Source organism: Chiloscyllium punctatum, chromosome 31, assembly GCF_047496795.1.
Source record: "Chiloscyllium punctatum isolate Juve2018m chromosome 31, sChiPun1.3, whole genome shotgun sequence".
NCBI lineage: Eukaryota > Metazoa > Chordata > Chondrichthyes > Orectolobiformes > Hemiscylliidae > Chiloscyllium > Chiloscyllium punctatum.
In genome coordinates this window covers 69,943,158-69,969,556 of record NC_092769.1, presented here as the reverse complement: position 1 = coordinate 69,969,556, position 26,399 = coordinate 69,943,158, and the positions used below count along the sequence as shown (strand labels likewise).

General features: G+C 51.5%; 1 protein-coding gene across 7 annotated transcripts in view; it reads left to right on the top strand.

The window, feature by feature from the left end:
* The window catches only part of LOC140457032 (neurexin-2-like), a 1,330,437-nt gene that overhangs the window by 151,830 nt on the left and 1,152,208 nt on the right, over window positions 1-26,399 (top strand). For 5 of the 7 annotated variants that reach the window (XM_072550954.1, XM_072550952.1, XM_072550953.1 and 2 more), the window contains 2 exons: window positions 10,361-10,387; window positions 17,776-17,895. In XM_072550954.1, coding sequence (XP_072407055.1) covers window positions 10,361-10,387; window positions 17,776-17,895 — 147 coding nt within the window. The remainder of the gene's footprint in view (window positions 1-10,360; window positions 10,388-17,775; window positions 17,896-26,399) is intronic. The other 2 variants (XM_072550951.1, XM_072550949.1) reach the window with 1 other exon arrangement.

Sequence of the window (26,399 nt, the reverse complement as noted above, 5' to 3'; positions counted from 1 at the left end):
TGAGTGTGTGTGTGTGAGAGAGAGTGTGTGAGAGCGAGTGAGAGCGAGTGAGTGAGAGTGAGTGAGAGAGAGTGAGTGAGTGAGAGTGAGAGTGTGTGAGAGAGTGTGTGAGAGTGTGAGAGTGTGTGAGAGAGTGTGTGAGAGAGTGTCAGATTGTGTCAGAGTGTGAGTGTGTGTGGGAGTGAGAGAGAGAGTGTGACTGTGAGAGTGTGTGAGAGAGACAGTGTGTGTGAGAGTGAGAGTGCAAGAGAGTGAGTGTGAGAGACAGTGTGCGAGAGGGTTTGTGAGTGTGTGTGAGAGAGCGTGTCAGTTTGAGAGTGTGTGTCAGTGTGAGCGAGAGTGTGTGAGAGAGAATGTGTGTGAGAGAGAGTGAGAGAGAGGGTGTGCGTGTGAGGCTGTGCGTGAGAGAGTGTGAGTGTGTGTGAGGGGGTGTGTGTGAGAGAGAGGGAGAGAGAGGGAGTGAGAGAGAGAGTGTGTGAGAGATGAGTAAGTGTGAGAGTGTGAGAGAGTGAGTGAGACAGTGTGTGTGAGAGACAGTGTGTGTGAGAGACAGGGAGTGTGAGAGACAGGGAGTGTGTGAGACAGGGAGTGTGAGAGACAGGGAGTGAGAGAGACAGGGAGTGTGAGAGACAGGGAGTGTGAGAGACAGGGAGTGTGAGAGACAGGGAGTGAGAGAGACAGGGAGTGAGAGAGACAGGGAGTGAGAGAGAGAGTGTGTGAGAGAGAGTGTCAGTGAGTGAGAGTGTGAGAGAGAGTGTGTGACTGTGAGAGTGTGTGAGAGTGAGGGCAAGAGTGTGAGAGTGAGTGCGAGAGTCTGTGCGAGAGCGAGAGTGAGAGTGCGTGTGAGAGAGTGCGTGAGAAAGTGCGTGAGAGACTGTGAGTGAGAGTGTGTGTGTGCGAGAGAGAGTGTGCGAGACGGTGTGTGAGAGAGTGTGTGTGTGAGAGAGTGTGTGTGAGAGAGAGTGTGTGTGAGAGAGAGTGAGAGAGAGTGAGAGAGAGTGTGTGTGAGAGAGTGTGAGAGAGTATGATTGAGACTGAGAGTGAGTGAGTGTGTGTGAGAGAGTGTGACACTGTGTGTGTGTCAGAATGTGCATGAGTGTGTGTGTGTGTGAGTGTGAGAGTGTGTGAGAGTGTGAGTGAGAGTGAGAGAGTGAGAGAGAGAGAGAGTGTGAGAGTGTGTGAGTGTGTGAGAGAGTGTGTGAGAGAGTGTCAGATTGTGTGTGTGTGTGGGAGTGAGTGTGTGTGTGTGTGTGTGAGAGAGAGTGTGACTGTGAGAGTGTGTGAGAGAGAGAGTGTGTGTGAGTGCGACAGAGTGAGTGTGAGAGACAGTGTGCGAGTGTGTTTGTGAGTGTGTGTGAGAGAGCGTGTCAGTTTGAGAGTGTGTGTCAGTGTGAGCGAGAGTGTGTAAGAGAGAATGTGTGTGAGAGAGAGTGAGAGAGAGGGTGTGCGTGTGAGGCTGTGTGTGAGAGAGTGTGCGTGAGAGAGTGTGCGTGAGAGAGTGTGCGGGTGAGAGCGTGCGGGTGAGAGCGTGCGGGTGTGTGTGAGGGGGTGTGTGTGAGGCGGTGTGTGTGAGAGAGGGAGTGAGAGAGAGGGAGTGAGAGAGAGAGCGTGTGAGAGATGAGTGAGTGTGAGAGTGTGTGTGTGTGAGTGAGTGTGTGTGAGTGAGTGTGTGAGAGTGTGTGAGAGAGAGTGTGTGAGAGAGAGAATGTGTGAGAGAGAGTGTGTGTGAGAGAGTGAGATAGAGAGTGTGTGTGAGAGAGAGTGTGTGAGAGAGTGTGTGAGAGAGAGAGTGTGTGAGAGAGAGTGTATGAGAGAGAGTGTGTGAGAGAGAGAGTGTGTGAGAGAGAGTGCGTGAGAGAGAGTGCGTGAGAAAGTGCGCGAGAGACTGTGAGTGTGAGAGTGTGTGTGCGAGAGAGAGTGTGCGAGAGTGTGCGCGAGAGAGTGTGTGCGAGACGGTGTGTGCGAGAGAGAGTGTGTGCGAGAGAGAGTGTGTGTGAGAGAGAGTGTGAGTGTGTGTGAGAATGTGAGTGTGAGAGTATGATTGAGACTGAGAGTGAGTGAGTGTGAGTGAGCGAGAGTGTGACACTGTGTGTGTGTCAGAATGTGCATGAGTGTGTGTGTGTGAGAGAGAGTGTGTGAGAGCGAGTGAGAGCGAGTGAGTGAGAGTGAGTGAGAGTGAGTGAGTGAGAGTGTGAGTGAGTGAGAGTGTGTGAGAGTGTGTGAGAGAGTGTGTGAGAGAGTGTCAGATTGTGTCAGAGTGTGAGTGTGTGTGGGAGTGAGAGAGAGAGTGTGACTGTGAGAGTGTGTGAGAGAGACAGTGTGTGTGAGAGTGAGAGTGCAAGAGAGTGAGTGTGAGAGACAGTGTGCGAGAGTGTTTGTGAGTGTGTGTGAGAGAGCGTGTCAGTTTGAGAGTGTGTGTCAGTGTGAGCGAGAGTGTGTGAGAGAGAATGTGTGTGAGAGAGAGTGAGAGAGAGGGTGTGCGTGTGAGGCTGTGCGTGAGAGAGTGTGAGTGTGTGTGAGGGGGTGTGTGTGAGAGAGAGGGAGAGAGAGGGAGTGAGAGAGAGAGTGTGTGAGAGATGAGTAAGTGTGAGAGTGTGAGAGAGTGAGTGAGACAGTGTGTGTGAGAGACAGTGTGTGTGAGAGACAGGGAGTGTGAGAGACAGGGAGTGTGTGAGACAGGGAGTGTGAGAGACAGGGAGTGAGAGAGACAGGGAGTGTGAGAGACAGGGAGTGAGAGAGACAGGGAGTGAGAGAGAGAGTGTGTGAGAGAGAGTGTCAGTGAGTGAGAGTGTGAGAGAGAGTGTGTGACTGTGAGAGTGTGTGAGAGTGAGGGCAAGAGTGTGAGAGTGAGTGCGAGAGTCTGTGCGAGAGCGAGAGTGAGCGCGAGAGTGAGAGTGCGTGAGAAAGTGCGTGAGAGACTGTGAGTGAGAGTGTGTGTGTGCGAGAGAGAGTGTGCGAGACGGTGTGTGAGAGAGTGTGTGTGTGAGAGAGTGTGTGTGAGAGAGAGTGTGTGTGAGAGAGAGTGAGAGAGAGAGAGTGAGAGTGAGAGAGAGTGTGTGTGAGAGAGTGTGAGAGAGTATGATTGAGACTGAGAGTGAGTGAGTGTGTGTGAGAGAGTGTGACACTGTGTGTGTGTCAGAATGTGCATGAGTGTGTGTGTGTGAGTGTGAGAGTGTGTGAGAGTGTGAGTGAGAGTGAGAGAGTGAGAGAGAGAGAGAGAGAGTGAGAGAGTGAGAGAGAGAGTGTGACTGTGAGAGTGTGTGAGAGAGACAGTGTGTGTGAGAGTGAGAGTGCAAGAGAGTGAGTGTGAGAGACAGTGTGCGAGAGTGTTTGTGAGTGTGTGTGAGAGAGCGTGTCAGTTTGAGAGTGTGTGTCAGTGTGAGCGAGAGTGTGTGAGAGAGAATGTGTGTGAGAGAGAGTGAGAGAGAGGGTGTGCGTGTGAGGCTGTGCGTGAGAGAGTGTGAGTGTGTGTGAGGGGGTGTGTGTGAGAGAGAGGGAGAGAGAGGGAGTGAGAGAGAGAGTGTGTGAGAGATGAGTAAGTGTGAGAGTGTGAGAGAGTGAGTGAGACAGTGTGTGTGAGAGACAGTGTGTGTGAGAGACAGGGAGTGTGAGAGACAGGGAGTGTGTGAGACAGGGAGTGTGAGAGACAGGGAGTGAGAGAGACAGGGAGTGTGAGAGACAGGGAGTGTGAGAGACAGGGAGTGAGAGAGACAGGGAGTGAGAGAGACAGGGAGTGAGAGAGAGAGTGTGTGAGAGAGAGTGTCAGTGAGTGAGAGTGTGAGAGAGAGTGTGTGACTGTGAGAGTGTGTGAGAGTGAGGGCAAGAGTGTGAGAGTGAGTGCGAGAGTCTGTGCGAGAGCGAGAGTGAGAGTGCGTGTGAGAGAGTGCGTGAGAAAGTGCGTGAGAGACTGTGAGTGAGAGTGTGTGTGTGCGAGAGAGAGTGTGCGAGACGGTGTGTGAGAGAGTGTGTGTGTGAGAGAGTGTGTGTGAGAGAGAGTGAGAGAGAGTGAGAGAGAGTGTGTGTGAGAGAGTGTGAGAGAGTATGATTGAGACTGAGAGTGAGTGAGTGTGTGTGAGAGAGTGTGACACTGTGTGTGTGTCAGAATGTGCATGAGTGTGTGTGTGTGTGAGTGTGAGAGTGTGTGAGAGTGTGAGTGAGAGTGAGAGTGAGAGAGAGAGAGAGAGTGTGAGAGTGTGTGAGTGTGTGAGAGAGTGTGTGAGAGAGTGTCAGATTGTGTGTGTGTGTGGGAGTGAGTGTGTGTGTGTGTGTGTGAGAGAGAGTGTGACTGTGAGAGTGTGTGAGAGAGAGAGTGTGTGTGAGTGCGACAGAGTGAGTGTGAGAGACAGTGTGCGAGTGTGTTTGTGAGTGTGTGTGAGAGAGCGTGTCAGTTTGAGAGTGTGTGTCAGTGTGAGCGAGAGTGTGTAAGAGAGAATGTGTGTGAGAGAGAGTGAGAGAGAGGGTGTGCGTGTGAGGCTGTGTGTGAGAGAGTGTGCGTGAGAGAGTGTGCGGGTGAGAGCGTGCGGGTGAGAGCGTGCGGGTGTGTGTGAGGGGGTGTGTGTGAGGCGGTGTGTGTGAGAGAGGGAGTGAGAGAGAGGGAGTGAGAGAGAGAGCGTGTGAGAGATGAGTGAGTGTGAGAGTGTGTGTGTGTGAGTGAGTGTGTGTGAGTGAGTGTGTGAGAGTGTGTGAGAGAGAGAATGTGTGAGAGAGAGAATGTGTGAGAGAGAGTGTGTGTGAGAGAGAGAGTGTGTGAGATAGAGAGTGTGTGTGAGAGAGAGTGTGTGAGAGAGTGTGTGAGAGAGAGAGTGTGTGAGAGAGAGTGTATGAGAGAGAGTGTGTGAGAGAGAGAGTGTGTGAGAGAGAGTGCGTGAGAGAGAGTGCGTGAGAAAGTGCGCGAGAGACTGTGAGTGTGAGAGTGTGTGTGCGAGAGAGAGTGTGCGAGAGAGAGTGTGCGCGAGAGAGTGTGTGCGAGACGGTGTGTGCGAGAGAGAGTGTGTGCGAGAGAGAGTGTGTGTGAGAGAGAGTGTGAGTGTGTGTGAGAATGTGAGTGTGAGAGTATGATTGAGACTGAGAGTGAGTGAGTGTGAGTGAGCGTGAGTGTGACACTGTGTGTGTGTCAGAATGTGCATGAGTGTGTGTGTGTGAGAGAGAGTGTGTGAGAGCGAGTGAGTGAGAGTGAGTGAGAGTGAGTGAGAGAGAGTGAGTGAGAGTGTGAGTGAGTGAGAGTGTGTGAGAGAGTGTGTGAGAGTGTGTGAGAGAGTGTGTGAGAGAGTGTCAGATTGTGTCAGAGTGTGAGTGTGTGTGGGAGTGAGAGAGAGAGTGTGACTGTGAGAGTGTGTGAGAGAGACAGTGTGTGTGAGAGTGAGAGTGCAAGAGAGTGAGTGTGAGAGACAGTGTGCGAGAGTGTTTGTGAGTGTGTGTGAGAGAGCGTGTCAGTTTGAGAGTGTGTGTCAGTGTGAGCGAGAGTGTGTGAGAGAGAATGTGTGTGAGAGAGAGTGAGAGAGAGGGTGTGCGTGTGAGGCTGTGCGTGAGAGAGTGTGAGTGTGTGTGAGGGGGTGTGTGTGAGAGAGAGGGAGAGAGAGGGAGTGAGAGAGAGAGTGTGTGAGAGATGAGTAAGTGTGAGAGTGTGAGAGAGTGAGTGAGACAGTGTGTGTGAGAGACAGTGTGTGTGAGAGACAGGGAGTGTGAGAGACAGGGAGTGTGTGAGACAGGGAGTGTGAGAGACAGGGAGTGAGAGAGACAGGGAGTGTGAGAGACAGGGAGTGAGAGAGACAGGGAGTGAGAGAGAGAGTGTGTGAGAGAGAGTGTCAGTGAGTGAGAGTGTGAGAGAGAGTGTGTGACTGTGAGAGTGTGTGAGAGTGAGGGCAAGAGTGTGAGAGTGAGTGCGAGAGTCTGTGCGAGAGCGAGAGTGAGCGCGAGAGTGAGAGTGCGTGAGAGACTGTGAGTGAGAGACTGTGAGTGAGAGTGTGTGTGTGCGAGAGAGAGTGTGCGAGACGGTGTGTGAGAGAGTGTGTGTGTGAGAGAGTGTGTGTGAGAGAGAGTGTGTGTGAGAGAGAGTGAGAGAGAGAGAGTGAGAGTGAGAGAGAGTGTGTGTGAGAGAGTGTGAGAGAGTATGATTGAGACTGAGAGTGAGTGAGTGTGTGTGAGAGAGTGTGACACTGTGTGTGTGTCAGAATGTGCATGAGTGTGTGTGTGTGAGTGTGAGAGTGTGTGAGAGTGTGAGTGAGAGTGAGAGAGTGAGAGAGAGAGAGAGAGAGTGAGAGAGTGAGAGAGAGAGTGTGTGAGAGAGTGTCAGATTGTGTGTGTGTGTGGGAGTGAGAGAGTGTGTGTGTGTGTGTGAGAGAGAGTGTGACTGTGAGAGTGTGAGAGAGAGAGTGTGTGTGAGAGTGCGAGAGAGTGAGTGTGAGAGACAGTGTGCGAGTGTGTTTGTGAGTGTGTGTGAGAGAGCGTGTCAGTTTGAGAGTGTGTGTCAGTGTGAGCGAGAGTGTGTGAGAGAGAATGTGTGTGAGAGAGTGAGAGAGAGGGTGTGCGTGTGAGGCTGTGTGTGAGAGAGTGTGCGTGAGAGAGTGTGCGTGAGAGAGTGTGCGGGTGAGAGCGTGCGGGTGTGTGTGAGGGGGTGTGTGTGAGGCGGTGTGTGTGAGAGAGGGAGTGAGAGAGAGGGAGTGAGAGAGAGAGCGTGTGAGAGATGAGTGAGTGTGAGAGTGTGTGTGTGTGTGAGTGAGTGTGTGTGAGTGAGTGTGTGAGAGTGTGTGAGAGAGAGAGTGTGTGAGAGAGAGAGTGTGTGAGAGAGAGTGTGTGTGAGAGAGAGAGTGTGTGAGAGAGAGTGGGTGAGAGAGAGAGAGTGGGTGAGAGAGAGAGTGGGTGAGAGAGAGTGTGGCTGAGAGAGAGTGTGGCTGAGAGAGAGAATGGGTGTGGGTGAGAGTGTGTGGGTGAGAGTGTGTGGGTGAGAGAGTGTGTGTGAGAGAGTGTGTGTGAGAGAGTGTGTGTGAGAGAGAGTGTGAGAGAGAGAGTGTGTGAGAGAGAGAGTGTGTGAGAGAGAGTGTGGCTGAGAGACAGAATGGGCGTGGGTGAGAGGGTGTGGTTGAGAGGGTGTGGGTGAGAGTGTGTGGGTGAGAGTGTGTGGGTGAGAGTGTGTGGGTGAGTGTGTGAGAGAGAGAGTGTGTGTGAGAGAGAGTGTGTGTGAGAGAGAGAGTGTGTGAGAGAGAGAGTGTGTGAGAGAGAGTGTGTGAGAGAGAGAGTATGAGAGAGTGTGGGTGAGAGACAGAATGGGTGTATGCGAGAGGGTGAGAGAGTGTGGGTGAGAGAGTGTGTGCGAGTGTGTGTGGGTGAGATAGTGTGCGTGTGAGTGTGTGCGTGCAAGAGAGTGTGTGTGATTTTGTGAGTGTGTGAGAAAGTGTTTGAGAGTGTGTGAGTGTGTGTGTGAAGAGAGAGACTGTGCGAGAATGTGTGATTGAGTGCGTGTGTGAGAGAGTGCATTTGAGAGTGTGTGTGTGAGCGCGTGTGAGAGTGAGAGTGAGTGTGTGAGTGTGCGCGAGAGAGAGCGTGAGAGTGAGAGTGTGTGTGTGAGAGAGTGAGTGAGAGACAGAGAGTGTGTGAGAGTGTGAAACTTAGTGTGAGAGAGAATGTGTGAAAGTGTGAGTGTGTGAAACAGTGTGTGCGAAACAGAGTGTGTGCGAGTGTGCGTGTGCACGAGTGTGAGAGAGAGTGTGTGTGTGAGACAGAGTGTGAGAGTGCATGAGAATGTGTGAGAGACTGCATGTGAGTGTGAGTGCGTGTGAGAGATTGTGTGAGTGTATGAGTGTGAGAGAGTGAGTGAGTGTGAGAGAGTGAGTGAGTGTGAGAGAATGAGTGTGTGTGTGTGGGAGAGTGTCCGAGTGTGTGGGAGAGAGAGTGCTTGTATATGAGTGCGTGTATGTGAGAGAGTGAGAGAGAGTGAGTGTGAGAGAGTGTGTATGTGCGAGAGAGTGCGAGTGTGGTTGAGAGTGTGTGGGTGAGAGAGTGTGTCAGAGAGTGTGTGTGTGCGAGAATGAGTGTGCGAGAGTGTGTGGGTGTGAAAGAGTGTGTGTGCGAGAGTGTGCAAGTGTGGGTGAGAGTGTGTGGGTGAGAGAGTGTGAGAGAGTGTGTGCAAGAGAGTGTGTGTGTGATTGTGTGATAGAAAAAGTGTGAGTGTGTTTGAGAGTGTGTGAGAGACTGTGCAAGAATGTGTGATTGAGTGCGTATGAGAGAGTGCATGTGAGAGAGTGCATGTGTGAGAGAGTGCATGTGAGAGAGAGTGAGTGTGAGTGTGAGAGTTTGTGTGCGAGAGCGTGTGTGCGAGAGAGCGTGAAGGTGCATGAGAGAGAGTGCGTGTGAGTGTGTGTGAGAGCTTATGTGCGAGAATGTGCGTGCGAGAGTAAGTGAGCAAGAGCGTGTGTGCGAGAGAGCGTGTGTGAGAGAGCTTGTGTGCGAGAGCGAGAGAGTGCGTGAGAGAGTGAGTGTGTGCGAGAGCGTGAGAGAGTGTGTGTGAGAGACAGAGTGTGTGTGTGAGTGTGTGTGTGTGTGCAAGAGAGAGTGTGTGTGTGTGAGAGAGAGTGTGAAGGTGAGAGAGAGTGTGAGAGAGAGAGTGAGTGAGAGAGTGTGTGCGCGTGGGTGAGAGAGTGTGGGTGAGAGACAGAGTGTGTGTGAGAGAGTGTGTGACAGAGTGTATGAGAGAGCGTGTGCGAGCGAGTGTGCGAACAAGAGTGAGAGTGTGTGTGAGAGTGAGTGTGTGTGTATGCGAGACAGTGAGTGTGTGTGTGACAGAAAGTTTGTGTGTGTGTGCGCGAGAGTTTGAGAGAGTGAGAGTGTGCGAGTGAGTGATTGTTTGTGAGTGAGAGTGTGTGTGTGAGAGAGAGTGTGTGTGAGTGAGTGCGCAAGACTGCGTTTGTGGGAGAGTGTGTGAGTGTGAGTGAGAGAGTGAGTGCGTGTGAGAGTTTGTGCGCGTGGATGAGAGAGTGTGGGTGAGAGACAGAGTGTGTGTGTGTGTGTGAGAGAGAGTGTATGAGAAAGAGTGTATGAGAGAGCGTGTCATAGAGCGTGTGCGAGCGAGTATGCGAACAAGAGTGAGAGTGCGTGTGAGAGTGAGTGTGTGTGAGTGTGAGAGTTTGTGTGCGAGAGAGCATGAGAGTGCATGAGAGTGCGTGTGAGAGAGCTTGTGTGCGAGAGCATGAGAGAGTGCGTGTGAGAGAGTGAGTGTGTGAGAGAGAGAGCTTGTGTGCGAGAGCGTGAGAGACTGTGTGTGTGTGTGCAAGAGAGAGAGTGTGTGTGTGTGTGAGAGAGTGTGAGAGCGTGAGAGTGTGTGAGTGAGAGAGTGAGTGCGTGTGAGAGTTTGTGCGCGTGGATGAGAGAGTGTGGGTGAGAGACAGAGTGTGTGTGTGTGTGTGAGAGTGTATGAGAAAGAGTGTATGAGAAAGAGTGAATGAGAGAGCGTGTCATAGAGCGTGTGCGAGCGAGTGTGCGAACAAGAGTGAGAGTGCGTGTGAGAGTGAGTGTGTGTGTGTGATGACCAAGGAGAGCGGGGCTGCCTTGAGGGTTTCCCCTGCCTCCTCTCTGCCCTGACCCACCCTCATGAGCCCCGAGCTCCTCCCTCGAGTGGGGGGGAGGGGGGGACGGTGACCGTGTGACCATGGCGCTGGGTGACCGCTGGGGCTGGCGAACGGCTCACTCTGCCCGTGGCTCCTTGCCACCACGGTTCTGTTGCGGTTGACGGCACGTGTCGCGCCTTGCCCCCAAAATCCACCCCCACCCTCCCCCATAAGGTCTCTGTACATCTCCCCTCACCGCAGATTCATTGGGGGTGGGTGGGTGGGTGGGGGGGGGGGTCTGTCCGCTGTTTCCAGGGGAGGGGAAGGGTACGGCCCCCGTGCCCACGCTGGCAACTCCGGCCTGAATCGATGGCCCGCTCTCCACCATCCGCAGTCAGCGCTCGGACAGGCCTCAGGCCTACAGACTGCGACCCCCCCCCCCCCTCCATGGGTCACTTTGGAGGGGGGGGGGGGGGGGTTGTGAACCGAGCACCATTGGATTCCAAAAAACAGTTTGGATTTGATTGGCGGGTCAACCCGGGAGGACGAGTCCCCCCCCGGGTTTCGGGAAAGTGGGGGGGGACACACAAAACTTACACCCTCCCCTCCCTCCCTCCCTCCCTCCCTCCATGATGGGAATTTGGCGGGCCCTCCGTGAGTCTCCCGAAATGTCCGCCCCGCGCTGACACGTGTCTGTCCCCGGAATAGTGGGATGTGATTATTATTGGATGTCTGCAGAGTTTACCTTGAAGGACTTAAATCCAGTCTCTTTTCTCCGCACCACGCCCCCCCCTTTTTTCCCCCCCCCCCCCCTTTTCCAGACTGTGTGAAGATTAACTGTAGCCCCAGTAAGTCAACCTCGCGCGCCTGACGTCGGTTTGCCTTTTTGGCGGGAAAAGCGGCGGCGGTTTCGTCCGTTGGGGCGCGAGGGGGGGCGCGCGAAAGAAAGTCGACGCCTGAACACCCCACCCCCAACCCCACACCCACCACCCCCCGGTCCACCTCACCCCACCCCCACCCACCTGCTCCACCACCCCCCACCCCCACCCACCTGCTCCTCCACACCCCCCCCCCGCTCCACCTCCCCCCACCCCCCCCCCCGCTCCACCTCCCCCCACCTACCTGCTCCACCACCCCCCACCTGCTCCACCACCCCCCACCCCCCCCCCGCTCCACCTCTCCCCACCCACCTGCTCCACCTCACCCCACCCCCACCCACCTGCTCCTCCACACCCCCCCCGCTCCACCTCCCCCCACCCCACCTGCTCCACCACCCCCCACCCGCTCCACCTCCCCCCACCTACCTGCTCCACCTCTCCCCACCCACCTGCTCCACCTCCCCCCACCCCCCCCACTCCACCTCTCCCCACCCCCACCCACCTGCTCCTCCACCCCCCCCGCTCCACCTCTCCCCACCTCACCCCACCCCCACCCACCTGCTCCTCCACACACCCCCCGCTCCACCTCCCCCCACCCCACCTGCTCCACCTCTCCCCACCCACCTGCTCCACCTCCCCCCACCCCACCCCCCACTCCACCTCTCCCACTCTCCCCACCCCCACCCACCTGCTCCTCCACCCCCCCCCGCTCCACCTCTCCCCACCCACCTGCTCCACCTCACCCCACCCCCACCCACCTGCTCCTCCACACCCCCCCCGCTCCACCTCCCCCCACCCACCTGCTCCATCACACCCCACCCGCTCCACCTCCCCCCACCCACCTGCTCCATCACACCCCACCCCCCCGCACCACCCCCCCGCTCCACCTCTCCCCACCCACCTGCTCCACCACCCTCCACCCACCTGCTCCACCACCCCCACCCCCCGCTCAATCTCCCCCACCCCACCTGCTCCACCACCCTCCACCCACCTGCTCCACCCCTTACCCCCTGCTCCACCCTCACCCCCCCTGCACCAACACCCATCCCCCCGCTCCACACCCCCCACCCACCTGCTCCACCACATCCCGCTCCACCTCTCCCCACCCACCTGCTCCACCTCTCCCCACCCACCTGCTCCACCACCCTCCACCCACCTGCTCCACCCCTTACCCCCTGCTCCACCCTCACCCCCCCTGCACCAACACCCATCCCCCCGCTCCCCCCCCACCCACCTGCTCCACCCCCCCAATCACCTGCTCCACCCCCCACCCCCCTGCCCCAGCCCTCCACCCCCCACCTCCCTGCTCCAGCCCCCCTCCCTCCTGCTCCAGCCCCCCACCCACCTGCACCCCCTGCTCCCCTTTCACCCCCCTGCTCCCCTTTCACCCCCCCCCGTTCCACCCACCCGCTCCACCCATCCATCTCCCTGCTCCCCCTTCACCCCCCCACTCCATCCACCCATCTCCCTGCTCACCCCCAACACCCTGCTCCACCCCCATCTCCCTGCTCCCCCCTCACCCCCCCCCACCCTCCTGCTCCCCCACCATCCCCTCCACCTCTCCATCCACCTTTCTCTCCCTCCTTCTCGCTGGCCTGACCAGAAGCTAACGCAACCCCCTCTTCCCCATTCCCCCGCCCCCACTCCATCGGAGTGGCAGCCGTGGCCTTGGGCGTTTTCCTCTCCCAGTGCCCTCTGTGCCAACCATGATTCGAAGCCCAGTCACCTCCCGCAGCTGCCATATTGGTCGCCCATCCTGACGGGAGATCGGTGGGGGGGGGGGGGGGGGGGAGACCCGTCTCTGAGAGGCTCCTATCGACGCCTCGTCTTGACATCGTAAGTGGGACCAAGAGTGTAAAATACGTGAACATGTTGGCCTGATTTCACCCATCGTTTCAATAACGCCACTCCCCACTTCAATATGAACCTTCTTGAGAAGATTTACAAGGATGTTGCCAGGGTTGGAGGATACAGGCAGAGGCTGAATAGGCTGGGGCTGTATTCCCTGGAGCTGACGGGTGACCTTATCAAGGTTTATAAAATCATGAAGGGGCATGGATAGGATAAATAGACAAGGTCTTTTCCCTGGGTGGGTGGAGGTGGGGGTGGGTCCAGAACCAGAGGACATACAGGCCGTTCTGTTCTAACACGCGTTTCGTCAATGTGAATTCATGGCAACGCGATTGGGGGACATTGTTTCTAAAGAACATAGAAAAGTATTGCACACAACAGGCCCTTCGGCCCACGAGGTCGTGCCGAGGATTATTCCTAATCTATAATAAAATAGCCATGTGCATGTCCAGCAGTCGCTTAAATGTCCCCTAGTTAGAACAGAGAAACATAGAGCACCAGCTTTTAAACCGTGTGCTGGCCTTAACACGTTGACATCATTAACTCTTTAAGCACTGTTTCGAAAGCGTGAATTCTCTCCAATGTGAGATTGATTGCATTCTTGCACATTGTGTTTTCAAAGAACAACCTGCAGGTTTCGGGTGAGAGGGGGAAAGATATAAAAGGGATCAAAGGGGCAACTTTTTCACACAGGGTGGTGCCTGTGTGGAATGAGCTGCCAGTGGAAGTGGTGGAGGATGGTACAATGACAACATTTAAAAGGCACCTCGATGGGGACATGAATAGGAAGGGTGTAGAGGGATATGGGCCAAGTGCTGGCAAATGGGACTAGATTAGGTTAGGATATCTGGTGGATGAGTCGGACCGAAGGGTCTGTTTCTGTGCTGCATGACTCTGTGACTCCATGACTCTTCAATGTGACCTTCCACTCCCCTCTTGACTATAAATTCTGTAGAATAAAGGTCCTGGATGATGTGGGATTTGACATGTGGGGCTAGTAATACAGACAGAGCACACCGTGAATGGCGTCAAGCTTCTGCAATATTGTTGGAGCTGCTCTCCCCCTCATCCAGGGGCAATTGGGGAGTGTTCCCTCACCCTCCTGACACGTGGGCCAGGCATTGGGGCGAGTCAGGATGTGAGTTACTCGACACAGGATTCCCAGCCTCCGACCTGCTCTTGTAGCCGCCTTGTCGAGGTGGCTGTCCTATCCGCTCTTTGGCCGGTCCTGAGGTTGAGCTGTCACGACAGGGTGAGAGGGCTACAGTGGAGGTTAACGTTTGGGAAGCCAACACATGGAGAGATATCTGACTCTCTGGCCATGTCCAACTGGCCAGTCGAAGAGAAATACTATCCAGAAAGAGGCCCTTCAGCCCATCGAATACGCACTGGTCAAAAGCAACCACCTCACCATTCCAACCCCTTTTTCCAGCATTTGGTTCCTTTCATTGTTGCCTCTTTGGCATCTTAATCTCTTCTTTCACTCAAACTAAATAGAGTCAGAGAATCATAGAGTCAAATAGTCACTGAGTCCAAGAGTCATAGAGTCACACAGCACGGAAACAGTCCTTGCCGACCCATAATCCCAAACTAAACTAGTCCCACCTGCTTGCTCCTGGTCCATATCCCTCCAAACCCTTTCCTATTCATGTCCTTATCCAAATGTCTTTTAAATGTTGTAACTGTCCCCGCATCCACCACTTCCTCAGGAAATTCATTCCACACACAAACCACCCTCTGTGGAAACAAATTGTCCTCCATGTCTTTCTTAAACCTTCCACCTCTCACCTTAAAAATATGCCCCCTACTCTTCAAATCCCCCCATCCTAGGGAAAAGACACCTGCCATTAACTTTATGTAAACCCTTCGTGATTTTATAGAGGTTGTCCCTCAGCCTCCTACGCTCCAGAGGAAAAAGTCCCGCTCTATCCAGCCTCTCAAACCCTCCATTCCCGGCAACATCCTGGTAAATCTCTTCTGAACCCTGTCCAGTTTAATAATATCCTTCCTATAACTGAGCGACCAGAACTGGACACAGTGATCCAGAAGGGGCCTCACCAGTGTCCTGTACAACCTCAACATGACGTCCCAACTCCTACACTCAAAGGTCTGAGCAAGCGTGCTAAACACCTTCTTAACCCCCCTGCCATGCACACTTCAAAGAATGATGTACCTGAACCCCTCGGTCTCTCTGTTCTACAATGCTCCCCAAGACCTTGCTTTTAATGGTACAACTCCTGTCCCTGTTTCTAAGCAACATCTTGCATTTATTCAAACGAATCTCCATCTCCCACTGCTCAGCCCCTGGACCCAGTTGGCCAAGATCTCATTGTGGTCTGAGATAATCTTCTTCACTCTCCACTATCCCACCAAACTTGGCGTCATCTGAAATTACCGACCATTTCTCCTATATTGTCATCCAAATCGTTTATACAAATGACAAACAAAAGCGGAACTCGCCCCAATCCCTGCGGAACATTGCTTGTCACAGGTCTCCAATCTGAAAAATAACCCTGGGGAAATGTATCTCCCTCTCTGCTCTATCCGTGCCCCACATCGTTTTGTGCAACTGAATCAGCTTCCCCCCGCTCAGCCTTCTCTGTATCAGTCTCTCTCCGTCACTCAATCTCTCCATCCCAGGTAACGTACAGGCAAACGTCCCTCTGCCCCCTCTCCTGTGCTATCACATCCCTCCGATAGTATGGTGATCGGAACTGCACACAGGTCTCCAACTGTGGAATATCTGGTGTGAGACGCAATTCTGCCGTGACCTCCCGACTCTTGTATTCAATAACTTGACAAATGAAGCAACTAACTCCAAATGCCTCCTTCAGCACCCAGTCGACCTGTCCCGCTGTCTTCAAGGGTCTATGGATGTCCTCACCCTGATCCTCTGTACTTCCTAGGGTTCTACCACTCAACATGGGCACACTTGCCTTGCTAGTCATAGAATCATAGAATCCCAACAGTGTGGAAACAGGCCCTTCAGCCCAACAAGTCCATACCGACCCTCAGAAGATTAACCCATCTTGACCCATTCCCTTTCCTATTATTCTACATTTACCCCTGATTAATGCAGCTACATATCCCTGGGCACAATGGGACAATTTAGCACGGCCAATCCACCCTAACCTGCACATCCCTGGGCACTATGGAACAATTTAGCACGGCCAATCCACCCTAACCTGCACATCCCTGGACACTGTGGGACAATTTAGCGCAGCCAATCCACCCTAACCTGCACTTGCCTGGGCACTATGGGACAATTTAGCACGACCAATCCACCCTAACCTGCCCATCCCTGGATACTATAGGACAATTTAGCACGGCCAATCCACCCTAACCTGTACATCCCTGGACACTATGGGACAATTTAGCACGGCCAATCCACCCTAACCTGCACATCCCTGGGCACTATGGGACAATTTAGGACGGCCAATCCACCCTAACCTGCACTTGCCTGGGCACTATGGGACAATTTAGCACGGCCAATCCACCCTAACCTGCCCATCCCTGGACACTGTGGGACAATTTAGCATGGCCAATTCACCCTAACCTGCACACCTTTGGACTGTGGGAGGAAACCAGAGCACCTGGAGGGAACCCCACACAGACACTGGGAGAATGTGCAAACCCCACTCAGACAGTTGCCCGAGGGTGGGATCGAACCCAGGTCTCTGGTGCCGTGAGGCACCAGCGCTAACCACTAAGCCACTGTGTCACCCTTGCTAAATGCATCGTCCCCAGGCTTTCCAAGATTAACTTCCAGACTCCAGTCTGGAGTCACGTGTAGGCCCAGACTCAGTGAGGGTGGCACATAACCTTCCCTAAAGGGGGCAGTAGTGTGCCACCAGGAAATATGCTGTCCTTACTCCAGTCGGGGCCTACACGTGACTCCAGACCACACCCTGTGCCCAGCCAGTGAGACTCCATTTCCAGTGAATGAATGGAAATGAAAACCGATTGACCCCAGTAACGCTCCCTGACATGGGGCATGGGGAGAGGGAGGGTTACGGCAAACCACATAGTCCCCACCAGGCATGACCTCATGCTCCAAATATATTTGCTGTCTGACTCGGAGGGAACAATTCTGACATAGACACTCACCTGCAGCTACCTTTCACCAGCGGGTTGGATTGGAGCCACGTGGGTGACTGACCTGCGTTGATCTCTCTCTCTCACACCCTCACCCCCTCCCTCCATCCCCGAGGGTGTATGTGAATGAGTGTGTTATGGGTGTGTGTGGGTGTGAGTGAGTGTGTGTGTTATGGGTAAGTGTGAGTGAATGTGTTATGGGTGTGTTACAGGTGTGTGTGTGAGTGAGTCAGTGTGTTATGGGTGTGTGTGAGAGTGAGTTTTGTGTGGGTGTGTGTGTAAGTCTGTTATGGGTGTGTGTGAGAGAGTCTGTTATGGGTGTGTATGAGTTTGTTATGGGTGTGGGTGTGTGTGGGAGTGTCTGTTATGGGTGTGTTTGAGAGTCTGTTATGGGTGTGTGTGTGAGAGTCTGTTATGGGGTTGTGTGTGAGTGAGAGTGAGAGTCTGTTATGAGTGTGTGTGTGTGAGATTCTGTTATAGGTGTGTGTGTGTGAGTGTGTTAAGGGTGTATGTGTGTGTGAGTGTGTTATGGATGGGGGTGTGAGTGAGTGTGTTATGGGTGGGGGTGTGAGTGAGTGTGTTATGGGTGGGGGTGTGTGTGTATGAGTGAGTGTGTTATGGGTGGGGGTGTGTGAGAGTGAGTGTGTTATGGGTGTGTGTGTGTGTATGAGTGAGTGTGTTATGGGTGTGTGTGTATGAGTGAGTGTGTTATGGGTGTGTGAGTGAGTGTGTTATGGGGGTGTGTGTGAGTGAGTGTGTTATGGGTGAGTGTGTGAGAGTGAGTGTGTTATGGGTGTGTGTGAGAGTGAGTGTGTTATGGGTATGGGTTTGTGTGAGTGAGTGTGTTATGGGTATGGGTTTGTGTGAGTGAGTGTGTTATGGTATGGGTGTGTGTGAGTGAGTGTGTTATGGGTGTGGGTGTGAGTGAATGTGTTATGAGTGTGTGTGTGAGAGTGAGTGTGTTATGGGTGTGTGTGTGAGAGTGAGTGTGTTATGGGTGTGTGTGAGAGTGAGTGTGTTATGGGTATGGGTTTGTGTGAGTGAGTGTGTTATGGGTATGGGTTTGTGTGAGTGAGTGTGTTATGGTATGGGTGTGTGTGAGTGAGTGTGTTATGGGTGTGGGTGTGAGTGAATGTGTTATGAGTGTGTGTGTGAGAGTGAGTGTGTTGTGGGTGAGTGTGAGTGAGTGTGTTATGGGTGAGTGAGTGTGTTATGGGTGAGTGAGTGTGTTATGGGTGTGTGTGTGTGTTATGGGTGTGTGTGTGTGTTATGGGTGTGTGTGTGTGTGTTATGGGTGTGTGTGTTATGGGTGTGTGTGTGTGAGTGTGTTATGGGGGTGTGTGTGAGTGAGTGTGTTATGGGTGTGCATGCTGTCCTACAATCACTCTAACGGTGAAACTCTTGCGGTGTAGGTAAAGGGCCGGAAATGCTGTTCGCTGGGCAGAAGGTGAACGATAATGAGTGGCACACAGTACGGGTGCTCCGGAGGGGGAAAGGTCTACAACTCTCCGTGGACAATATCACCGTGGAAGGTAAGGGCCTCTCTGGGAGGGTGGGGTGGGGAATGGGCTGGTCATGAGGCTGGGGGAGAGAGGACAAATTATTGGCCCAAATGCCGTTAGCTGCCAACGCATTCATTGTTGCTACGTCTGTTAAAAACCGTGCACACCCTCTCCCTCAGCAAAACACAGAACCACGTTACAAACAACCACCTTTCTCATCCTGAGGCCATCACCGGGATTCGTTGCTGTCTCTCCTCACCATCCCATTTTGGTTCAGTCAACCCTGGGAAATGCGAAGCTTAATATGTACAGGGCGCTTATGGGCACTGCCCCCTCAGTCTCCTCTAAGGCTAGCATGGCCTGACACTCGGGTGACATGTGGAGCGTTGCTTATCGGACTGGAGGCCTGCGACCAGCAGAGTTCCGCAGGGATCGGTGCTGGATCCACTGTTATATAAAGGATCCAGATGAGTACGCAAGGTTATTACGTTTGTGGGTCGGTGGTGTAGTGGACAGCGTAGAAAGCTACCTAAGATTACAAGAGAGATCTTGGCCAATTGGGATAGAGTTTACTTTGGATAAATGCGAGGTATTGCATTTTGGTTAAACTCACAAGGACAGGAGTTATACCATTGAAAGTAGGGCCTTGGGCAGCATTGTAGAACAGAGAGGCCTGGGTGGGGGGGGGGGGTGGGGTCAGCTATATAATTGTCTAAAATTTGCATCACAGGGTGGTTAAGAGGGTGTTTCGCACGCTTGCCTTCATTGCTCAGACCTTTGAGTGTGGGAGTTGGGACGTCATGTTGAGGTTGTACAGGTCATTGGTGAGGCCTCTTCTGGAGCACTCTGTCCGGTTCTTGTCGCCCTGTTACAGGAAGGATATGATTAAGCTGGAGAGGGTTCAGAGAGATTTCCCAGGATGTTACCAGGTTCAGAGGGTTTGAGAGGCCGGGACATTTTCACTGGCATGCAGGAGGTGATGAGTGACCTTCTAGAGGTTTATAAAACCATGAGGGGCATGGATAAGGTGAATGGTAGGTATCTTTTCCCTATGGTAGGGGAGGGGATTTCAAGATTATGGAGCATATTTTTCAGGTGGGTGAAGAAAGATTTGAAAAAGACACGAGGGTCAATATTTTTACACAGAGAGTGGTTCGTGTGTGGAATGAACTTCCAGAGGAAGTGGTGGATGCGAGTGCAGTGACAACATTTAAAAGACATTTGGATAAGGACAAGAATAGGAAAGGGTTTTGAGGGATATGGACCAGGAGCAGGCAGGTGGGACTAGTTTAGTTTGGGATTATGGGTCGGCAAGGACTGGTTGGGCCGAAAGGTCTGTTTCCGTGCTGTAGGACAGTTTAAAATGAGACTTGTTCAGTTTGGGGGTTACGGACTGGTTGGGTCAAAGAGTCTGTTTCCGTGCTGTAGGACTCTACAACACTGGAGTCAACACCCAGAGGTCAAAGGTTAATGCTGTGGAACCCACGATCAAATTGATTTCAATCAAATTTGAACTGGATTCGTTGACTCTTAGGAAGTGCCGTTAAGGGGATCCTAGATCGCCATGGATAGCCCATTTGTTTCCCAATGCCCCTTTCAAGGGGAGGGGGAAATCTGCCATCTTTACCCGGTCTGGGCCTACATGTGACTCCAGACCTCCACGAGTGATGTGGCTGATACTGACCCAGGCCGGCAATGCCCACACCCCGTGGCAGGAAGATATTTTTTTAAATCGCAAGGAAGTACCGAATGGTCTTTAACGAACCGAGAGTCGGGTTTTTGAAGGGACATAAGGATTTCAGGAACAGGAGACTTTCATCCTCAATGTTCCTGGCCTTTCCAGGTTCTCTCGATGTATCAATAGCCCAGTTCCTACGGTACGCAACCATTGTTTATTCAAGAAAGGCACCCTGCTAAAGAAATATTGCAAATATCCTACCTGTAGAAAGTTTGCAATCACAAGTGCTCTGTTTATTTTTGATTGGATTTGATTTGATTTGATTTATTATTGTCCCATGTACCCAGCTACACAGAACATTACATCACAGGAACAGTCCCTTCGGCCCACGATGTTGTGCCGAACATATCGCCAAATTAAATTATTTCTGCCTGCCCTTGGTCCCTATCCTTCCATTCCTTGCATATTCATGTGTTTATCTAAAAGCCCCTTAAACGCCCCTATCGTTTCTGCCTCCACCCCCACCCGTAACAATGTGTTCCACACTCCTACCACTCTCTGTGTAAAAAAACTTGCTCCTCACATCTCATTTGAACTTTCCCCCTCTCACCTAAAATATGTGCCCCCTAGTATTAAACATTTCAACTCTGGGAAAAAAGATTCAGACCATAAACCCTTCTCTGTGCATCTCATAATTTTTATAGACTTCTACCAAGTCTCCCCTCAGTCTCCAGAGAAAACAACCTGAATTTTCCAGCTTGTCCTTACAGCTCATACCCTCTAATCCAGGCAGTATCCTGGGAAACCTCTTCTGCACCCTCTCCATAGACTCCACATCCTTCCTGTAATGGGGTGACCAGAATTCAACGCAACACTCTTAAGTTCAGCCTAATCAACATCTCATACAGCTGCAGCATGATATCCTAACTCTTGTACTCAATTCCCCGACCAATAAAGGCAAGCATGCCTTACATCTTCTTTACCACCGTATCTACTTGCGTGGCCACTTTCAGGAAGCTATAGACTTGAACCCCAAGATCCCTCTGTACATCAACGCTGTTCAGGGTCCTGCCATTAACTTCTCCTTTAACATTCAATTTCCCAAAATGCAGCACCTCACACTTACCCGGATTAAACTCCATCTGCCATTTCTCTGCCTTTATCTGCAACTGATCCCTATCCCGCTGTATCCTTGGACAATCTTCTACACCATCCACAACTCCCTTGATCTTTGTATCATCTGCAAACTTCCGAATCCACCCATCTACATTTTCATCCAAGTCATTTATTTATATAACAAACAGCAGAGGTCCCATGCAGAGCCCTATGGAACACCACTAGTCCCAGCCCTCCAGCCTGAGAAACTCACTTGAATCACTAGCCTCTGCCTTCTATGGGCAAGCCAATTCTGAATCCACACGGCCAAGTCACCGGGGATCCCATGCATCTTAATCTCCTGGATGAGTCTAACTTGAGGAACCTTGTCGAAAGCCTTACTCAAATCTATGTAAACAGCATCCACTGTGGTACCCTCATCTAGCACTATCATCACTTCCTCGAAAATTTCTGTCAAGTTAGGAAGACATGACTTGCCCTGCACAAAGCCATGCTGACTGTCCCGAATTAGACCATGCTTTTCCAAATGCACGTAAATCCTATCCCCAAGACGTCTCTCCAATAGCTTCCCAATCACCAATGTGAGACTCCTATAGTTTCCTAAATTATCCCTATATACCTTCTTGAACAGAGGACCAACACTAGCTACTCCCCAGTCCTCTGGGACCTCTCCAGTGGCTAGCAAGGATACAAAGATCTTAGTCAAGGCCCCAGCAATCTCCCCTCCTGCCTCTCTCAATAACCTGGGGGAGGTACCATGGGGCCCTGACAGACATACCCACCTTAATGCTCTTCAAGAGATCCAACACCACTTCTCGCTTGTTCTCAAAATGCCCTCGCAGATTAGCACACTCCACACAAATCTCACTATCCTCCATATTTGGTCGGCACAATGGTTAGCACTGCTGCCTCACAGCGCCAGAGACCCGGGTTCAATTCCCGCCTCAGGCGACTCTCTGTGTGCAGTTTGCACATTCTCCCCTGTGTCTGCGTGGGTTTCCACCGGGTGCTCCGGTTTCCTCCCACAGTCCAAAAATGTGCAGGTTAGGTGAATTGGCCATGCTAACTTGCCCGTAGTGTTAGATGAAGGGGTAAATGTAGGGGAATGGGTCTGGGTGGGTTGCGCTTCGGCGGGTCGGTGTGGACTTGTTAGGCTGGAGGTCCTGTTTCCACACTGTAAGTAATCTAATTTAATCTAAAAAAAATCCTTCTCTTGGGTGAAAACGATACAAAGTACTCATTTAGGATCTTACCCACATCCTCTACACTCAGGCACAAGTTCTCTGCTTTATCCTTGAGGGACGGGGAAAAGTTTTGTTTTGCGTGCAGATACAAAGTGCCTCAGAGTGATAGAACAGAGCGAGGAATACAGTGTTACGGCTGCTGGGAAGGTGGACAGAGAGCAGGATCGACATTAGATTTGAAATTTGAGAGGTTCATTCAGCAGGCTGATTACAGCGGGGAAGAAGCTGTTCTTGAATCTATTGGTCTGTGTGTTTGAGCTTTTGTCCCTCCTGCCTGAGGGAAGAGGGTGGGAGAGATTCTAACCGGGGTGGGAGGGGTCACTGATGATGTCGGCTGCCTTCCCGAGGCAGTGGGGAGTGTAGATGGAGTCAGTGGATGCAAGGTTAGTTTGTGTGAGGGACTGGTCTGTGTTCACAGCTCCCTGTAGTTTCTCACCATCTTCGGCAGGGCAGTTTTATCCATCCCAGTCTCCAGGCTCTGATCAGGTGACCTATCCCAATCTTAACTGGCTATAGCTATGAGGTGACCCCACTTTCTGACTTTGTGTGTGTGTGTGTGTGTGTGTGTGTGTGTGTGTGTGAGTGTGAGTGTGAGATTCTCGTGTGTCAGTGTGTGTGTGAATGTGCGTGTCAGTGTGCATACGTGTGCATGTGTGTGCGCATCAGTGTGTATGCATGCATGTGTGTGTGTGCGTGTGTGCATGTCAGTGTGTGCGTGTATGAGACTGCGTGAATGTGTGTGTCAGTGTGTGTGAATGCATGTTTCTGTGTATGTGTGAAGTTGCATGTCAGTGTGCGTGAGTTTGTGTGTGAAATTGCGTGTCTGTGTGTGTGACTGTACATGTCATTATGTGAGTGTGTGTGAGACTGTGCATGTCAGTGTGAAGGTGTGAGATTGTGAATGTACATGTGAGCACGTGTGTGAATGTATGTTTCAGTGTGTGTGCGTGCGCATGCATGTGTGTATGTGAATGCGTGTCACTGTGTGTGTGTTTGTGTGTGAATGTGCATGTCTATGCATGTCAGTGTGTGCGTTTGTGTGTGAATACACATGTCTGTGTGTCTGCGTGTTTGTGAATGTGCATGTCAGTGTCTGTGCGTTTGTGTGTGAATGTGCATGTCTGTGCATGTTTGTGTGTAACTCCATGTCAGGGTGTGTATTTGTGTGTAACTGTGCATGTCTGTGTGTGTGCATTTGTTGTAACTGTGCATGTCTGTGTGTATGAATGTGCATGTCTGTGTGTGTGTGAATGTGCATGTCTATGTGTGTGAATGTGAATGTGAACTTGCATGACTGTGTGTGTGAGAATGTGAATGTGTATGGCTGTGTGTGTGTGTGAATGTGCATGTCTGTGTGTGTGTGTGAATGTGCATGTCTCTGTGTGTGTGTGTGAATGTGCATGTCTCTGTGTGTGTGTGTGAATGTGCATGTCTGTGTGTGTGTGAATGTGCATGTCTGTGTGTGTGTGTGTGAATGTGCATGTCTGTGTGTGTGTGTGAATGTGCATGTCTGTGTGTGTGTGAATGTGCATGGCTGTGTGTGTGTGAATGTGCATGGCTGTGTGTGTGTGAATGTGCATGGCTGTGTGTGTGTGTGAACGTGAATGTGCATGGCTGTGTGTGTGTGTGTGAATGTGAATGTGCATGGCTGTGTGTGTGTCTGAATGTGAATGTGCATGGCTGTGTGTGTGTGTGTGTGAATGTGAATGTGCATGGCTGTGTCTGTGTGTAAATATGCATGTCTGTGTGTGTGTGAGTGTGCATGGCTGTGTGTGTGTGTGAATGTGAATGTGCATGGCTGTGTGTGTGAATGTGAATGTGCATGGCTGTGTGTGTGTGAATGTGCATGGCTGTGTGTGTGTGTGTGAATGTGAATGTGCATGGCTGTGTGTGTGTGTAAATTTGCATGTCTGTGTGTGTGTGAATGTGCATGTCTGTGTGTGTGTGAATGTGAATGTGCATGGCTGTGTGTGTGTGAATGTGCATGGCTGTGTGTGTGTGAATGTGCATGGCTGTGTGTGTGTGTGAATGTGAATGTGCATGGCTGTGTGTGTGTGTGAATGTGCATGGCTGTGTGTGAATGTGCATGGCTGTGTGTGTGTGAAGGTGAATGTGCACGGCTGTGTGTGTGAATGTGAATGTGCACGGCTGTGTGTGTGTGTGTGAATGTGAATGTGCATGGCTGTGTGTGTGTGTGAATGTGAATGTGCATGGCTGTGTGTGTGTGAATGTGCATGGCTGTGTGTGAATGTGAATGTGCATGGCTGTGTGTGTGTGTGTGAATGTGAATGTGCACGGCTGTGTGTGTGTGTGTGGATGTGAATGTGCATGGCTGTGTGTGTGTGTGTGTGGATGTGAATGTGCATGGCTGTGTGTGTGTGTGTGTGATTGTGAATGTGCATCGCTGTGTGTGTGTGTGTGTGTGTGTGAGAATGTGAATATGCATGGCTGTGTGTGTGTGTGAATGTGAATGTGCATGTCTGTGTGTGTGTGTGAATGTGCATGTCTGTGTGTGTGAATGTGAATGTGCATGTCTGTGTGTGAATGTGAATGTGCATGGCTGTGTGTGTGAATGCGAATGTGCATGGCTTTGTGTGTGTGTAAGAGAGAGTGAATGTGCATGGCTGTGTGTGTGAATGTGAATGTGCATGGCTATGTGTGTGTGTGTGTGTTTGTGTGAATGTGAATGTGCTTGGCTGTGTTGTGTGTGTGTGTGAGAGAGAATGTGAATGTGCATGTCTGTGTGTGTGTGAGTGAATGTGCATGTCTGTGTGTGTGTGTGCGAATGTGAATGTGCATGTCTGTGTGTGAATGTGAATGTGCTTGTCTGTGTGTGTGTGTGAATGTGAATGTCTGTGTGTGAATGTGAATGTGCATGTCTGTGTGTGAATGTGCATGTCTGTGTGTGAATGTGAATGTGCATGTTTGTGTGTGTGTGTGTGAATGTGAATATGTGTGTGTGTGAGTGAATGTGCATGTCTGTGTGTGTGTGTGCGAATGTGAATGTGCATGTCTGTGTGTGAATGTGAATGTGCTTGTCTGTGTGTGTGTGTGAATGTGAATGTGCATGTCTGTGTGTGAATGTGCATGTCTGTGTGTGAATGTGAATGTGCATGTCTGTGTGTGTGTGTGTGAATGTGAATATGTGTGTGTGTGAGTGAATGTGCATGTCTGTGTGTGTGTGTGCGAATGTGAATGTGCATGTCTGTGTGTGAATGTGAATGTGCTTGTCTGTGTGTGTGTGTGAATGTGAATGTGCATGGCTGTGTTTGTGTAAATGTGCATGTCTATGTGTGTGTGAATGTGAATGTGCATGGCTGTGTGTGTGTGAATGTGCATGTCTGTGTGTGTGAATGTGAATGTGCATGGCTGTGTGTGAGAGTGAATGTGCATGGCTGTGTGTGTGTGTGTGTGAGAGAGAGAGAGAGAGTGAATGTGCATGGGTGTGTGTGTGAATGTGAATGTGCATGGCTATGTGTGTGTGTGTGTGTTTGTGTGAATGAATGTGCTTGGCTGTGTTGTGTGTGTGTGTGAGAGAGAATGTGAATGTGCATGTCTGTGTGTGTGTGAGTCAATGTGCAAGTCTATGTGTGTGTGTGCGAATGTGAATGTGCATGTCTGTGTGTGTGTGTGTGAATGTGAATGTGTGTGTGTGTGAGTGTGAATGTGCATGTCTGTGTGTGAATGTGAATGTGCATGGCTGTGTGTGTGTGAATGTGAATGTGTATGTCTGTGTGTATATGTGAATGTGCATGCCTCTGTGTGTGTGTGTGTGTATGTGCATGTCTGTGCGTGTGAATGTGAATGTGCATGGCTGTGTGTGTGAACGTTAATGTGCATGCCTCTGTGTGTTTGTGAATGTGCATGTCTGTGTGTGTATGTGTGTGCGTGTATGTGCATGTCTGTGTGTGTGAGTGAATGTGCATGTCTGTGTGTGAATGTGAATGTGCATGTCTGTGTGTGAATGTGAATGTGCATGGCTGTGTGTGTGAATGCGAATGTGCATGGCTTTGTGTGTGTGTGAGAGAGAGTGAATGTGCATGGCTGTGTGTGTGAATGTGAATGTGCATGGCTATGTGTGTGTGTGTGTGTGTGTGTTTGTGTGAATGTGAATGTGCTTGGCTGTGTTGTGTGTGTGTGTGAGAGAGAATGTGAATGTGCATGTCTGTGTGTGTGTGAGTGAATGTGCATGTCTGTGTGTGTGTGTGCGAATGTGAATGTGCATGTCTGTGTGTGAATGTGAATGTGCTTGTCTGTGTGTGTGTGTGAATGTGAATGTGCATGTCTGTGTGTGAATGTGCATGTCTGTGTGTGAATGTGAATGTGCATGTCTGTGTGTGTGTGTGTGAATGTGAATATGTGTGTGTGTGAGTGAATGTGCATGTCTGTGTGTGTGTGTGCGAATGTGAATGTGCATGTCTGTGTGTGAATGTGAATGTGCTTGTCTGTGTGTGTGTGTGAATGTGAATGTGCATGGCTGTGTTTGTGTAAATGTG